Source organism: Macrotis lagotis, chromosome 3 (genome assembly GCF_037893015.1).
Source record: "Macrotis lagotis isolate mMagLag1 chromosome 3, bilby.v1.9.chrom.fasta, whole genome shotgun sequence".
Lineage (NCBI taxonomy): Eukaryota > Metazoa > Chordata > Mammalia > Peramelemorphia > Peramelidae > Macrotis > Macrotis lagotis.
The window spans coordinates 229,237,819-229,255,661 of NC_133660.1; the positions used below are offsets into that span (position 1 = coordinate 229,237,819).

General features: G+C 36.0%; 1 protein-coding gene across 6 annotated transcripts in view; it reads right to left on the minus strand.

The window, feature by feature from the left end:
- PCGF3 (polycomb group ring finger 3) overlaps nt 1–17,843 on the minus strand; it is a 130,309-nt gene that overhangs the window by 46,080 nt on the left and 66,386 nt on the right. For all 6 annotated transcript variants that reach the window (XM_074230110.1, XM_074230109.1, XM_074230105.1 and 3 more), the window contains 3 exons: nt 10,561–10,678; nt 7,455–7,551; nt 897–952 (listed from right to left, as the gene is read on the minus strand). In XM_074230110.1, the coding sequence (XP_074086211.1) occupies nt 897–952; nt 7,455–7,551; nt 10,561–10,669 (262 nt within the window). In that variant the 5' untranslated portion in view covers nt 10,670–10,678. The remainder of the gene's footprint in view (nt 1–896; nt 953–7,454; nt 7,552–10,560; nt 10,679–17,843) is intronic.

Here is a 17,843-nt window from a genome sequence, read left to right on the forward strand (position 1 = left end):
AATGGACTGGCCACATTATTTGAATAACAAATGTACACTTGCCAAAAAGAGTCTTTTATGGAGAACTCACACAGGGCAAGTGCTCACAAGGAAGTGAGTAAAAGCAATACTAGGACACCTTCACAGTCTCTCTGAAGAACACTGTAATTGATTGTGCAGCATGGAAGACCTCTGGCATAGGAACACTCAACATGGCATATCCTCATCAGAGAAAGTGCTGTGTTCTATAAGCAAGGTTGAATGGAAGTAGCTTATGACATTTGTAAGTTTAGAGTACCGACTCTGAGTGTTCACAGACTATTTGTGCCCATCCTGTGGTAAAACCTTCCAAGCTCATATTAGTCTGATCAACTGCAGTCAGACACAAATAGCTGTGTCATTTTGGTCTTCTTCCAATAATGGACAAAACCCAAGTGTACAAACAAAAGGCACGAATAACTAATATATACAAACACACACACAGTCATGTTTGTATGTCAAACCTCCTTAGGACTGAGTTTTTTAAGGACAAGGACTCTTTTTTCAAGCACCTTACACAATGTCTTGAAGACCTCTCTGAGAACACAACCAAGCTGACCTACTGGGCTCAATCAATTACACCGCCAGGTTGTTCTAGGATAGGTGGAAGTCAGATTGATCAGAGGAAACCTAAAAAAGAACATTTATGTGCATATACAAAGTGATCATAAATAATGTCCTGCAATAGAAGGGAGATCATGCTGGAAAAGTGGCAAGCTCTAGCTAAATGACAAATTATAAGAGTTAAAAAAATTCATTTAATATCAGACATGAGGGATACACAAGATTTGTAGTTCTACAAAAGGAAATTCCATTGACATTTCTGCTATTAGTGTTATATCTATTTAATAACCAAATTTTGACATACTAAGACTCACCTTCTTGAAGGCCTGGTACCAATTTGTAAACAATATCTTGCATTGTCCTGTCATGACTGCCAAAAAAAGCAAAAAGAAAATTAAAATTAAAAACATCTGAATTTATATTATGTTGTCACCTTTAGTGCTCCTTTTGAATATACATTTCTATTTTGCATTGAGGAATACACAAAATGGAAGTAGTTATTTTTTACACTACAGAAGAATCTAATTGGATGTATAATTATTTTTCATTTTAAAAAAGCTAAAAGCCACATAAACACGTTTTTAAAAATTGTAATTTGTTCAGAATACACTTTGTTAAGTGAACATATTATTAAGTTAGGGATATTACATACATGAAAATTTATTACATTATGACAAGGTAAAAATATAAGCATTTTTATCATCTTTATTTCTAAATTATTCTCAGTTTCTAAAAGGAAAAAAATTTGCCTAAAAATATGTATATAGAATCATTTCATAGATTGAGTTAGAAAGTCCTACCATAATTTTTAATATTAAAGTGTAAGGGAACAGCTAGGTGGCATAGTGAATAGAGCACCAGCCCTGGAGTCAACAGGACCTGAGTTCAAATCCAACCTCAGACACTTAATACTCACTTAGTGGTGTGACCTTGACCTTGGACAAGTCACTTAACCTCATAGCCTTGAAAAAAACAAAAAAAAAAAGCACCAGTAGTCATGACCTAAGTTAAGTTTTGCAATAGCACTGGCTAGACATGTGTAATGAGGTCTTTGATGTTCTCTAATGATCATCAGATGACTATATAATTACAATGACTATCTCTTCAACTTAGGAAAATCTCTGAATACTTATCTATGAAGAAAGATATTAATTAGCATTTAACTAATTTCAGTGATGAAAAAGGCCTCTCTTTGACAGAGGACATTGAATACGTTCATATTTTTTTGAAGAATTGTTGTTTTGCTGATTTTTTTCCTCTTCTTTTTTAACTTTTTTCCTTTTACAAATACTCTTTCATCTATATAATTGGGATGATTCTCTGAGAGGACAGGAGAGATACCAGGTGAAATTTTAGTATTGTTAAAAAAAACACCTGTAAGGTATCATCAAAAATTTATTTTAAAAAATAAACAAAAAGTCATGATGATCTGGGAGATTTCCATTGTAATTTATAGAGCTCACTTTGTGTCAGGCCATATGCTAAGTGCTTTAAAATTAAGAGCTAATTTTATCCTTGCAACAATACCATGTATTGTTATCATCCCCATTTTACAATTGAGGAAATTGAGGCAGAAGGCTAAGTGATATTCTCAGGGTCACACAGATCCCAATTGTCTGAGGCTCTCTTTGAACTCCCATTCTCCTAATGCCAGGCTTGGTGCTCTCTCTCCACTGCACCACCTAACTGCAAATGCTTGTAAAAAGCCAAATAATTTTTTTTTTTTTAGTATTTGCAAGGCAATGGGGTTAAGTGGCTTGCCCAAGGCCATGCAGCTAGGTGATTATTAAGTGTCTGAGGCCGGATTTGAACCCAGGTACTCCTGACTCCAAGGCCGGTGCTTTATCCACTATGCCACCTAGCTGCCCCCCAAATAAATTTCTTAAAAGACAATTTTGTGAAATATAAACATTTTAATGACAGCAAAAACTTTGTATTTGGGCAACATGAATTCACACCTTGTTCTCCTTCCAAAAAACCATCATCAATAAGCTACTGTTATCCAAATTCTGATATGCACAAAATACTCTGAGCCTTCCTTGCAAATACTGTCAGAAACTTAAGAAAAGACTCAACTTGAGTTGGGCAGAACCAGAAAAACATTGTATACCCTAACAGCAAAATGGGGTGATGATCAACCTTGATGGACTAGCTCATTCCATCAGGGCAACAATCAGGAACAATTTGGGGCTATCTACAATGGAGAATACCATCTGTATCCAGAGAAAGCACTGTGGAGTTTGAACAAAGACCAAGGACTATTACCTTTAATTTAGGGGGAAAAAAAAAACACTGATATCTTATTGTCAGATCTCGCTCTTATACTTTATGTTTCTTCCTTGAGGATATGATTTCTCTCTCATCACATTCAATTTGGATCAATGTATACCATGCAATGTAAAGATTGGCAAATGCCTTCTGTGGGGGGTGAGGGGAGGGAAGTTTAGGGAAAAAAATTGAAAAACTCAAAAAAAAATAAAATCTTTAAAAAAAAAGATTCGGGGTGGCTAGGTGGCGCAGTGGATAAAGTACCGGCCCTAGAGTCAGGAGTACCTGGGTTCTAATCGGGCCTCAGACACTTAATAATCACCTAGCTGCGTGGCCTTGGGCAAGCCACTTAACCCCATTTGCCTTGCCAAAAAACCTAAAAAAAAAAAAAGATTCAACTTGAGAATCTGATAATTATCTCAAAAATAATAGCTACTGGGGCAGCTAGGTGGTGCAGTGGATAGAGCACTGGCCCTGGTGTCAGGAGTACCTGGGTTCAAATCCAGCCTCAGACACTTAATAATTACCTAGCTGTGTGGCCTTGGGCAAGCCACTTAACCCCCATTACCTTGCAAAAAAAAAAAAGAAACAAAAAAAATAGCAGCTGCCATTGGAACCAAAAGTCTCAGTCATGTTCCAAAGAATATAAAAGTAAAGCGACAAGAATAGTATGGGATCGACTTTTAGTTGAATCAAGAGTACATTTAACTTAAATAAAAGGCTTTATTTACTTGTTTTTTTTTCATAACACCAAAATTTACTTTCAGAGATTTATAAGAAAATTTATATGTGAAAATTTGCAGACAAAAGATTTGATAAAGTCTTCTCTTCCTCCATAACCATCTATCAACCTTGTAGAATACAGGAATACAAATCTGATAGTTAATGGAATCTAAAAACCTGAATCAACAGTTCATTGTGTAGAGTAATCCCTAATCTTTTTAAAAGAAACAGAAAGGTTTCTGCTGACTTCCTTAGATTATTCGATAGTTTCTGTCCTGCTGTGAAATGCCTAAAAACTTTTAAATGCTTAATTCATCCAAAGATTTGTGAATATATTTGTGCAGAACCTCTCCAACAATGTTAAATTGAACTTCTCCATTGCTAGACTGTCTTCTTTGAGTTGATAATAGCCAAAAAATATCTACCACCAATATTTTAAAGATGAACCCTTACAAACTACATTAGTCCTCCCAATGCCAAACACATTGCTGGGTTCACACTTGAAGATTTTCCCAAATGGTGAGATCTACCAAAGTTCCTTTCTCCCCTTTTGTGCTCCCTTGTTTGGAAGAATTAACTTTACAAACAAAGAAGAGGAGGGGCATAGCTAGATAACAGTTCATTTGAAAAAAACTGGGGTCTAGGTTGGGACTGTCAGTGGAAAGCTCAGTGGGTAAACAGTGTCAACTGTTACATTACATTAATTAATACATTACATTACCTCTCACTAAGTCACAGCATAGAACTTAGAAAAGTGGCAATTCATTTCTGTTTTCCAAATTAAGGCGAATTTTAATTCTCTGACAGAACTCTAGTCATCCAAATTTCTGATCCCTTTAAACGGAGGTAATCCCTCATCCTGTATTGTCCTACCCAGATGTTGTTTCCTTAAGACTTTAGAAATATTTCATTACTCAGTTCCAATAGCCGTTGGGGCTCAGTCAGTGGTCAAATATATGCATAGGATTAGGAAAATAAGCATAGTCAAGTCTTCTCTTATAACACCTTATTTTAAGATGCAACTAGTTTCCAAGGAGCCATTATATATTTAAAGAGAAAATAGTTGGATAACAAAAAAAAAAATTCTACTGAGACTGAATGGAGATTTACTAATTTTACATATCTACCATCTTTAGTTTTGATATATTATCTTCTTTCCAATTCTCCATCTCTTCCTAAACATTTCCACTTAAAACTTTGTGGCAAAGTTAGGCAATCCAGGATCACTAAGTTCACATCATATTGGGACAGAAGTCTTAGCAGTTCCATATGATTAATGGCTGGCCAAATTCACAAGGCAAACTCAGGAACAGATACAGTGGTGTTAATGTGAAGGGGCTTCAAATAACTAAAGAGCAGCTTTTTCCACAGCTGCCATCCTGAACACCTGAAAGCACCCTTCAACAAAAACCTCATTTGTGTCTGAGCAGACATGGCTTCCTCTCAGGAAGTCTCACCCTCCTCTCTTAGCTTTCTCTTCTTGTCTTTCTCCCTCCCACTTTCTTCCTCTTATGTCTGTCAAAGGACTCGGAATGCAAATTAAAGCTTCTCTGAGGTACCACCTCACACCTCTCAGATTGGCTAGTATGACCAGGAAGGATAATGATCATTGTTGGAAGGGATGTGGGAAATCTGGGACACTATTACACTGTTGGTGGAGCTGTGAATTCATCCAACCCTTCTGTAGAGCTATTTGGAACTATGCCCAAGGGGCAACAAAAATGTGCATACCCTTTGACCCAGCAATACCACTACTGGGTCTATACCCTGAAGAGATGAGGAAAAAGGGTAAAAACATTACTTGTACAAAAATATTTATAGCAGCCCTGTTTGTGGTGGCAAAGAATTGGAAATCCAGTAAATGTCCTTCAATTGGAGAATGGCTTAGCAAACTGTGGTATATGTATGTCATGGAACACTATTGTTCTATTAGAAACCAGGAGGGACGGGATTTCAGGGAAACCTGGAGGGATTTGCATGAACTGATGCTGAGTGAGATGAGCAGAACCAGAAAAACACCGTACACACTAACAGCAATATGAGAGTGATGTTCAACCTTGAAGGACTCGCTCATTCCATCAGGGCAACAATCGGGAACAATTTTGGGCTGTCTGCAAAGGAGAGTGCCATCTGTATCCAGATAAGGAGCTGTGGAGTTTGAACAAAGTACAAAGACTATTCCCTTTAATTTAGAAAAAAAAACCAGATAGCTTATTGTGTGATCTTGTTACCTCTCAGACTTCTCTTTAAAGATATGATTTCTCTCTCATCACACCCAATTTAGATCAAGGTACAACATGGAAACAAAGTAAAGACTGACAGAGTGCTCTCTGTGGGGGGGAGGGAGGAGGGGGGAGGGAGGCAAGATTGGGGGAAAATGTAAAACTCAATATCTTTAATAAAAATAAATTTAAATTTAAAAAAAAAGGACTCTAATTCATTCCAACCAACCTGGTCAACACTTCTGTAGCTACTTCTCTAAATTCACTACTGCAGGTCAAGCTTTAATGGCTCCCTATTGCTAGGATAAAATCCAAATTCCGTATAATATTCAAATGTCTTGTTGATATGTTTTCTGCCCACCTTTCCAGCTTTATTTCTTACTCTTCTCCCTCAAAGCTTCTCTGTAGTTCTATCCAAAATGGACTATTCCCCATTTAGTCTTCTTCCTCCAAGTACTCACACAAAAGCTTAAACTTGATGGCTAAAGATAATCTCTTCCTTAAGATCTAGTTCAGGGGCCATCCTCCATCCTCTTCCCAGATCTCTACTTGTTAAGTGTTCTCCCATTTGGCTTCATATTGTGCTCCCATAGCAGACTGTAATTTACTTGAAGTCAAGGATTCTACTATGGTTTTGGTTTTGGCATCCCCAGGAGCTGGTTATAAGTAAATGGTTGTGGAATTACAGGCAGGAGCCTCATGTGTCTTGCCCTGGTACCTCATGAACTATTCTTTGCCTACCAGGTAAATGCTGACTGATTAACTAAATAGAGATGTGAAGATGCTGTCACTCCCCATTCTTGAAGGGAGGACCAGGAATACAGGACAAAGTTTTCAGAATTATCCACTTTCTAGGGTAGAAGAAAATATGTACAGGCAAGTCTAATTATTGAATAACTCTTATAGAATTAAGGGCCTCTCTGGGCAACATTCTTTAAGTAGATCAGAACCTTTTATATTAATTTTAAAATATTGTATGGGGCAGCTAGGTGGCACAGTGTTTAGATAAAGCACTGGTCCTAGAGTCAGGAGTATCCAAGTTCTGACCTCAGACTCTTAATTACCTAGCTTTGTGACCCTGAGTAAGTCACTTAACCCCACTGGTTTGCAAAAAAAAAAAAAAAAAAAAAAAAAAATATATATATATATATATATATATATGTATATAGTGTAAACATAAAATATATTACCAAAAACAGTTATTCATTAAATTTCTGAAAAATAATCAATTTTTTTTCAATTTCTTTCAAACTGAAATCCTACATCATCCTAAGAAGTTCCATCTTCCAATTTATATTGTTATTCCATCTGAACAAATATTTGTGGAGTATGAACACAGATTATTTCATTTTAAAGGGAGAAACTGTGTAGTTCTTTAGGAAGTGTCATCATAACCCACAGTAGCAAGCCCTTAAAGCAGCAGAACAGAAAATGGGCAGTTAGCATATGCATGAAAACCAATATTTTAATTTACAAAAGAACATAATATTAATCAGTATAATTAGCCTCAAAAAATTGTGTGTGTGTACATTAAATAGGAAAAAACATGAATAATAATTTTATCATACCAATATACAGTTACCACATCAGTATCAAAGTTATTTATTTTCATGCATTGATAGTTTCATATTTTCTTCTTCTCTTATAATGCATACTTACCCAATGTATTGCAGCGGATGACTCTGATGAATAACAATTCTACACGTAGGACAAGTGTTATTTTCTTCCAAATACTTTACCAGGCAACTTCTACAGACTGTTTTCAAAAGTATATTTAAAGTTAGAAAACCAAATTCCTGTATTAGATAGTGCTAATATAAGCTATTATGAATATCTATCTATCTTTAAATGCCTAAAAATAAGTTACTATCTACTTCTAAAGATTTGAAAAGTTTTCAAATTTTCTTTAAATTTTGCAAACCCTATTCCTGTCTCCAGGCAGAATATATTTAAAGTTAGAAAACTAAATTCCCATATTAGATAGTGTTAATATAAGCTATTATGAATATCTATCTATCTTTAAATGCCTAAAAATAAGTCACTATCTACTTCTAAAGATTTGAAAAGTTTTCAAATTTTCTTTAAATTTTGCAAACCCTGTTCCTGTCTCCAAGCAGAAAATGATTTGACAATGGACAAAAAGTCAGGGGCAATATCACAGCCCTCCTCATGCCTTCACTCAATCTACTTTGCTTGCTTTTCTGTGTTTTGAAGGATGAAAGGTGAAAAATGGAAAACAAGGGCAAACTAATCCTGATGTAAGAAGGAATGCCAAAGGCTATGAGGTAATGAAACTGAAGTTTCAGAATCTAAACATTTTCACTTTAAGATTATTTTTAAAAATAATTTTTATTGAATCAAGCTTAAAAAGTCATAGCCTCTTCTTTGAACTAACTAACTAAAAACCAAATAAATCTTTCATTGATGTGAGTGCTGGCTCAATTGACCAAGCCTGCAACCCATCCCTACTTGAGCAGACTGGGCTACAGAGACTGCTGGGGGCAGGGATGCACTTCTTGTAGTCAAGCTGATCCTTGGTGGTCTTGTATGGCCAGACCTACAAGCTCTGTATAATACTGTACGATACTACAAGACACAGACATCAAAATATTCTGCACTAGTTAAAGCTGAGTATAAGTCAACTGAAATCATTTTGAATAAGCTAATCCATATTAAAAATATAACTAACCTATATCTAAATGAATTTTATTTTCCTTATCATAATTACTGAAAAACATTTCTAATTTGCTTTTTTTCCATTTTCACTCTCTGCAGAGTAGGGGTGGGAGGTAGGCTTTCAACATATTTCAAAGATTCCTTTTAAAAATCAATATTTTGCCAAAATACTTAGATTTTCTATCACCCACTAGCATGTTAACAATCTAGCGTCTCAACAACCCTTAATACATATACCACATTTAAAATGCTTATTATAGAACCACATTCTAAAGTTAAACAGTGACACCTACCTTTCCATTAAGATAATGCAAAAAAAATATTAAAATTGTAGTACAAGTTGAAATTAAGTGATCAAAACAAATAGGCTTATTAATCATTAAAATACACATATGAACATGATACTAAAGAGTATTTATTTGAACATAATACTAAAGGATATTTATATCCTAGTTTATGTCCATGAGAAATTGTCAGGGTCACCTTGATATAAAATATTAACTCCTGCTGATTATGAGATATGTGGCACTTTGCTATCCATTCAAGTTGAGTGCCAATAAAAGGTGTGATAAGCAGTTATGAGTTTTATGATGCAGATGTTATACAGAAAAACCAAGGCAAAAGGTCAACTGCTGCTAGTACAATGATGTCAAGTTCAAGGCTCTCCAGTACTGTCTCTATATGCACAGTTTAACAGAATTTCCTATCTCCTATGTTTTCCATGACTTTTCCTGGAACCCCAGAGAAGGCAGGACACATTATTTCTAATTAGTTTTTGACATTATATAATAAGTTTTACTTATTATAATTAAGATGATATTGAGGGGCGGCTAGGTGGCGCAGTGGATAGAGCACTGGCCTTGGAGTCAGGAGTACTTGGGTTTGAATCCGACCTCAGACACTTAATAATTACCTAGCCGTGTGACCTTGGGCAAGCCACTTAACCCCACTGCCTTGCAAAATCTTAAAAAAAAAAGATGATATGGAGGAAGAAATATTGCCAGTGTTGCAAAGCAGTGGTGTCAAAAGCAAACAGAATCTAGGGCCATTAAACCTTATATACAGGTATACACTGGCTTAGAAAACCACACACTAGCATTATCTATTTCAAACTCCTGAGGAACCAGTTGACCATATGAACCTGTGGAGTTCATGAGAGAAGTACACTGACTTGCAGATGAGTTAGGATTAGAAGCTGGGAATTGTAACTCAGTCTGGTGGCTTCTTCCTCCTTGGTATTTTTAATAAATTTTTCATAGTATCTTCATTTGGCCTCTAATCCTATTTAGACTGTATTAATTTAATACATGAACTCTAATTTAGAGTTCATGAATCTTAGGTACCAATTACCATGAAACATTAAAAAATATTATCACAGTGTCCAATATTTTCATTAGTAACTAACAGTAAAATAAATATAAACTTTGATTACTCTATTGAAGGGTATGTCAGTTCAAAAATATTTTGGACATATTTTTTCTAATACATCAAATTTGCCCATTTTAAAAAAATTGGTCATAGAATGTTCCTTAATGTGTTCTATAATAAAGAACTATGTTTGTTAACCAGTTTTGAAAGAATTAGGTCTCTCTATCTCCCATGTGTCAATTCCAAATGTAACCTTCTGTATGTACCAGGATAACTAATTGGTCTAACTGTCAGTGGCTGACTTCTTCCCTTAAGTAATTTATTTGGAAATTGTTTAAATACCAAAGGTTAACTAACTTTTTAAAAAATCTAATGAGTGTATAATTTCTGCCCAATTTTTAATTTAAGCAACTTAATTTCTCTACTTTCTAAATTTCTGCAATGATTATAAAAGCAAATCTTGCCAATACAGAATTCAATTTTTTTTAATATATTACTTCAGTTATTTTTTATTTTCCCATTTTCTGCTTCTACTACAAATAACAACTACTAAAATTCCAAATGACTAATTTTAGTCCTTTTTCCATGCCCTTCCACTTTCTACTTTGAAATTAAAATGGTTCAATTTTTTCATTTTTGACTCAACTATCTCCAGCACAGAATAATCTTCATCCAGAAATTTTTAAATTTTTTAACATTCTAAAATAACTTCTATACATACAGGTATGCAAACACTCCGTTACAGTGGTAGCATCAATTAGGTATCCATTGCACAGGCGACATGTGATATGGGCATTTATATCCCAAAGCTTAATCTTTCTGGTCAACATCTTTGGTGTCTGTAAGAGGGAAAAGAAAAAAAAAAAAAACACTGTTAAGATCTGAAAAAAAAAGAGCATTATTAAAAGTTCACTTTTTGACTGTGAATCAGCCTTATAAATAAGACTCAAATGCTTCTTGACTTGATTTCATTTGAACATTAGTCTTAGAATGCTAGAGTCCTCTATCACAAAACCAGAGAAACAAGCCTAAGTCAGGTACAAAAAAAAATGAACAAACCTCTTTTGGCAGTACTAAAAGAGGGGGGGCATTTTATCTGAGATACACTGGAAAAAAGAACATTGAAGGTTGTTCTTTGTCTCAAATGTAACTGAAATTGTCAGAATATTCGTTTTTTTCTTCCATTAAGTTTAGGAAGATTCATGCTCCTCAATAAACTTTGGGAAAGATTCAAGTTATCACACTATTTTAAAAATCACTGGATATAATTTAGACTTACTAATTTAAAATCTGCTTAATTTCAACAAAAAGCTATGGAATAATTTTCAAATGGTATGTCAGAAATTTGCTTGTATGCTTTCTTAATATACAAAAAAAATGATTGAAGTTCATAAAATACATTCATAGAATGATTACTCCAAGAGGGATATGGCTTTTAGGCTGAACTATCTCTATAACTGACAACCTCTTTCCTGATCCTCTTGTAATCAGCGGCATTTGATAAAGATAAGACTCATAATCAATGGTAGGGAAATTAATTTTTCCCCCTTAGTTGATAGTTAAGTGGCCCTCTTGCAAAATGAACCCATTATTGTAATGACCTATTTTTATTCAGTTATTTAATTTAGATCTATAACAATTAAACACTGGTCCAGGAGGAAAAATAGGTCTTCTTTTCATAATGTCCATCTATGATCATTTAAAAACCTCCTTTAAGGTTCCATTCAATCAAACTAGCTCAAAACTGTCACCACTATCTATGAGCCTTCCAGATCATTTGCCCTCCTTTCTTTTCTCTCTCTCAAAAAAATAATCTCCTGTTTTTACATTTCCTAGATTTCTTTTTTTTTTAAAGGTTTCTTTGCAAGGTAATGGGGTTAAGTGGCTTGCCCAAGGCCACACAGCTAAGTAATTATTAAGTATCTAAGGCCAGATTTGAACTCAGGTTCTGACTCCAGGGCCAGTGCTCTATCCACTGCACCACCTAGCCGCCCCTACATTGCTTACATTTCCAAATAAATCCCCCATTACGCTCTCCTCCACATGTAACATGAAAGTCACCAACATGAATGGAGAATTGCAAGAAGAAAGGAAAGACAGGGTAGAGAAGACAGATCAAACTACATGCCAAAGTACTTGATAAGGATGGAAATCTTGGAAGATGGCAACATAGTATGGTGTAATAACTACAGAATCTTAAAGTTTAAAGAAACTTCAAAAGTAACCTAATTCTGATCATAATTAGCAAAAATTCCATGTATGGCAGTCTGAAGAAGTGACTTCCTCTTGGCCTGCACTTGAAATTTTCAGTCATGGGAAATTCACTCCTCCCATGCTAAGCAGGTGATTCTACCCTTGAGCAGTTGTCTAGAATTGTATTACACTTTATGTTTTTTCTCAAATCACTTTTATATACAGACACAAATTATATTACAAATTGTAATTTTATACACAAATTATAGATGAAGGAATAAATTAAGTAGACAGAGCAGTTATTATTGACTCCACTTTAGAGATGAGAAAATTAAAGTTGAGCCTGTTACAATAGTCAACCCAGGAGAGCAGCAGGGCTTGAAGACAACTGGTTGACTCTAAACCCAGGATCCATCCTTTGTCCTCTGTTGCCTGCAACATAGTGCCACCCTTCATTCAGAAGGCATACCAGCAACTCTTCTTGGCTTGAATGAGGGAAGTGAGGAAAGAAATAAGAGTCTTTGGGAAAGGTTTCAAGGAATACAGTATCACAGAAGAAATAAACTTCAGTTTAATTTAAAGAGATACAAGAAGAAAAGTATGAATATGTATGGGAAATGAGCTTATTAGCACAGTAGAAAGCTATACCTAAGAGGAGCTGAGAAGGGAAGATTCCAATTCCAGTTAGTTCCGATGTGATCTTAGGTTTAAAAGGGTTAGACTAGATAACAACTCATCTTTATACAAAGCTTTGGGATTTACAAAAGCATGTCCCTCTCAATACCTCATCATCCTGCAAGATCACCACAATCTTGGTACTACCCCCTTTCTCCCCCACAACTCTGACAGGAGGGCAGGGTGGTAGAGCTCTGAACAGAACCCCATTTAAGGAAGCTGCTCAAGCCAGGCATCTCTTCTCCTCCTCTGGATTTCCCCATCATGGTCTAGCACAGGCTGGGATCTTCTTCTTCCTCCCCTCTCCCCTTTCCAGTTTCCTTTTGGGGGTTCTCTTCCCCCATTAGACTGTACCCTCCCTGAAGCCTTATCTGTGCTAGGTTCACAACAGGCACTTCTATGCTCAAGTATTTTTGCAGAGAACATGTCAAGTCCATGCTCAGGCAGCTGGGAGTACGGCCAAGATCTGAAACTGTCTCCTGATTATTTTATGAGGCTTCAATTATCACTAAGATCTTTTCAACTCTGAAGTCCATGGTCCCAGTCTCTCACAAGTGAGGAGTAGAAAAGAGGAAAGGTCTGGAGTTTAGAAAGGGTATTGTTGCTAAAGTGCTTGATGGTTGAGTAATTTAACTATTTGTCTATTTTTCAACTAAAAGATTTTCTACTTTTCTAGAAGCAAATGGAAAGGCTTACATTATAAGTAGGTTTTGATAATATCTGAAATCATAGAAATTGTTTTATTAATTATTTTTCTAATTAGCATTAGAATATGAAGCATGTCTAAAGTTTGGTTCTGTTACTTAATCCCTGTGTGATCTTCAGCAAGACATGTTTCCCCCGCCACCCCCCAAAAAAAGGAGGGGGGCAAAACAAAAAGCAGGGAAGAAGAAGAATGAGAGACAAGGAAGGACAGAGAACAAAAGCGGGTAGATGAAAACAGAAGCTAGGTAAAGATTCATTCCTTCTGTATAAAATGCCCGAGTAATACTAGAAAATCTCTTAAGGTCCAGTATGACAAGGTGATCCAAGTAAAAGACAACTAGATGAGACAAATAAAAATTTATTAAGTTATCTCTGATTACTATATCATCATCTATTTATTTGTTTGTTTGCTTATTTATTTATTTGTGTTTTTGTTAGGCAATGGAGTTAAGTGGCTTGCCCAAGGCCACACAACTAGGTAATTATTAAGTGTCTGAAGCTGGATTTGAACTCAGGTACTCCTGACTCCAAGGCCAGTGTTCAATCCATTGTGCCACCTAGCCACCCCACTACATCATTATTTAAAACAAAACAAAACTGAAGCTCAAAAAGATTCAGTGATTTTTTCCCCTTCTTGCTTAAACTATGAGAGAGAATCAAGTCTGGTCAGTAAGTTTTTTATACCAAATTCACTGTTCTTTCCACTGTGCCAAAGTTTTTGAAGCAGAAAACAATTCATATATTGCTATTGCTACCTGGCTTTTCTTCCCTAAATTAATCTTATACAATAATGTCTAAAAACTATACATTACAAGGATTTCTTCTTTCTGTAAAAATGTTATATATTGGCAAAGCCCACTAAGGCTAGGAGTCAAAAGACCTGGAAAGTGTGAAGATTTCAACTTCATCTCTTTACAACTACTTCCCAAATGTTCATATCCAGTAAATTATTTCCCTACAGAATTCCAAAATCCTGGCCTAATCTCCATCAATTACAAAACATCATCCCTACATGAATTAGACTTCTTCCACTTGATTCCAAAGAGAAGAATAAGACATAAGAAGATATAAATATAGAGCTAAAATGTCCGAATAATGAAGCCTACCTAGTTGTAACTAGTACAAGGTATCTTAGGTGACAAGTTCCCTGTCATTGACGGTTTTCAAGCAGAAGGTGAACTACTTGCTAAGAATGTTATAAAAATTCACAATCTGGATAAGGGGTTGGGAGTTGAGAACTGAGCTCCTTTTCAAACTATCAGGTCTGAAAATACCCAATCTCAATTTCAATTATGGACTTCATGTCATTTAGGCAGAACAAAAATACATAACTACAGAAGTTTAACTACTATCAAAGGGGATATAAAGCACAGCACATGAGATTTAAAGAAAAATTTCCTAATATAACTGTTGAACAACAGTATAGTTCATTGAGGAAAACTGTGAAATCTCTTAAGTCTTCATAAGATAAACACATAGCTTTGTAAATTTGTTTACATAAGCTATTGAAGCAGGAAGATTCCAGTCTAAATTTCCTACCAAGATCCTACCTATTCTAATGATTCTATAAACAGTCCCAGGGATTCTTCTTAAAATACTAAAAAGCACATTTATTTCAATTCTTAAAACAATAATAATCTCTGACCACAAGAGGGCAGTTTATATTAATCTGAGTGTTCCTTGCCACCCAGAGAAAACTTTCAAGGATATTCATTTCACGAAGTTCTAGATTTATGCTACTGTTCTCATTTGGTTGTTATTCATGTTAAATTTGTATATAGGTTCAAGGTTATTTGCATTCTATCCACTGTACCACCAAATTGGTATATGAGGAGACATTGTTTATGTCCAAAAGGCATTGAGGAAGGATCCTGTTACCATGAAACATTAATGTTTGTTTAAAATAAGAAAAATATGCTAGCCATATTTTAGGAGATATATTAAAAAAAACATATTATCCTGTAGTCTAAAATTCTACAAGCTCAGTCAGCCTGAGAACACTGGAACAGAATATCCAAAGAGATGAAAGGAAACAAAAACACAAATGAATCTCCCATTTACATACTTAAATGGATCTATGACTTCATTTATTTGTAAGTCTCCTCAAAAGATGCAGATTGCAACCAACCCATGAAAGTCCATCCTGTATGACTCCTGGCCATGGCCTCTCATAAGTTCAATTCAGGTTTCATGCACCATAATGGAAATTTTTCTCAATTTCTTCTGACATCACTAGGATACCAGGAAAACAATGACTATCTGCCATCCCGTGTTCTTTATCCAGTTCATATTCTTTTTTATTTATTTATTTTTTTATTCTCATTTTGTACAAATTTTTTTTACATTAATAAAATATTCTTGTTTACAAGTAAACAAAATACCCCTCCTCCCCCATGAATATAGATAGACTTGTTTGGGCGAAAAAAGTAAAGGGGAGAGAAAAAAATTAAAATAAAAAAAATAATAATAGTAATAATTGTAGGTATGGCCAGGTGGCGCAATGGACGAAGCACCAGCCCTGGAGCCACGAGCACCTGAGTCCACATCCAGCCTCACAAACCCAACAATCACCCAGCCCTGTGACATGCAAGCCGCCCGTTCCCCACTGCCCTGCAAAAACCAAAAAGAAAAAGAAAAAAAAGACCCAAAATAAAATAAAATAGTAATAATAGTAGGGGTGGCTGGGTGACAGACAGAGCATTGGCTCTTGAGCCAGGAGCACCTGGGTCCAAATCTGGCCCCAGACACCCAAAGATCACCCTGCTATGTGGCCCCAGGCAGGCCATCCAGCCCCACTTGCCCTGCACCCTCCCCCAAATAATAATAACAAAAAATGTGCTTCAGTCTTTGTTCCAACACCAACAACTCTGTCATGAGTGAATCACATTCTTTATGATAAGTCCATCACAAAAGTTATTTCCATATTTTTCCACCTTTGCCATTGCTGATCGCAACTCCCTCCTTTCTTATTTCTCCACTACCATGATGTACTCTATTTTCTCTCTCCTTTCACTATGACTCTGTTGTAGGGTCGCTGAGTGGCGCAGCAGACAGATCCCTGGTCCTGGGGCCAAGAAGCCCTGAGACCCCCTACCATCCCTTAGGCCCAGAATCCACCCGGCCCTGTGGTCCTGGGCAGGCCTTCCATTCCCAGCCCCTTGCAAGAAGTAAGAAAGAAAATGTGTTATATCTGGCCACTCTCCCCCCATGGTCCATCCTCTCCTCCTTTATTCACACCCCCACCCCTTCCCCCTGCTCCTCCCTCCTTCTTACTCCAGATGTCTATACCCCATTGAGTATATTTGCTGTTTCCTCTCCTAACCATCTCTGATGAGAGCAAAGTTTCCCTCATTCCCCCTTGCCTCCCCCCTTCCATATCATTGCAATAGCTCATTGTAATAAAAAAATCTTATGTGAAATATCTTGGACTATTCCCCCTCTCCTTTTTCTTTCTCCTATTCCATTTGCCTTTTTTTCTATTGACTCCATTGTTACACCATATTTTATCTTTGAATTCAACTTTCTCCTGTGCTTCAACTATAAAAGCTCTCTCTACCTGCTCTATTAACTGAGAAGGTTCATATGAGTATTATCAGTGTCATTTTTCTATGCAGGAATACATGCAGTTCATCCTCATTAAGTCCCTCATATTTCCCCCCTCTCCTCCAATCTCCATGCTTCACCTGAGTCCTGTATCTGAAGATCAAACCTTCTGTTCAGCTCTGGCCATTCCAAAAGGAACATTTGAAATTCCCCTGGTTCATTGAAAGTCCATCTTTTTCCCTGAAAGAGGACATTCAGCCTTGCTGGGTAGTTCATTCTTGGCTGCATTCTAAGCTCTCTTGCCTTCTGGTAAATTGTATTCCAAGCTTCCAATGTAGCTGCTGCTAAGTCCTGTGTGATCCTGACTGCAGCTCCACGATATTTGAATTGTGTCCTTCTGGCTGCTTGTAATATTTTCTCTTTGACTTGGGAGTTCTGGAACTTGGCTATAATATTCCTAGGGGTTGGTTTTTTGGAATCTCTTTCTCTGGGGGATCGGTGGATTCTCTCCATTTCTATTTTGCCCTCTGCTTCTAGAATATCAGGGCAATTTTCCTGTAGTAATTCTTTGAAAATGATGTCAAGGCTCTTATTCTGATCATGACTTTCAGGTATTCCAATAATTTTTAAATTATCTTTGCTAAGTCTGTTTTCCATATCAGTTGTTTTTTCAATGAGATATTTCACATTTTCTTCTAATTTTTCATTTTTTTGGTTTTGAAGTATTGATTCCTGATTTCTGTTAAATTCATCAATCTCCCTGAATTCTATTCTTTGTCTGAAGGATTTGTTCTCCTCAGAGTTTTCTTATCTCTTTTTCCATCTGGCCAATTTTGCTTTTTAAAGCATTCTTCTCCTCAATAACTTTTTGAACTGTTTTATCCATTT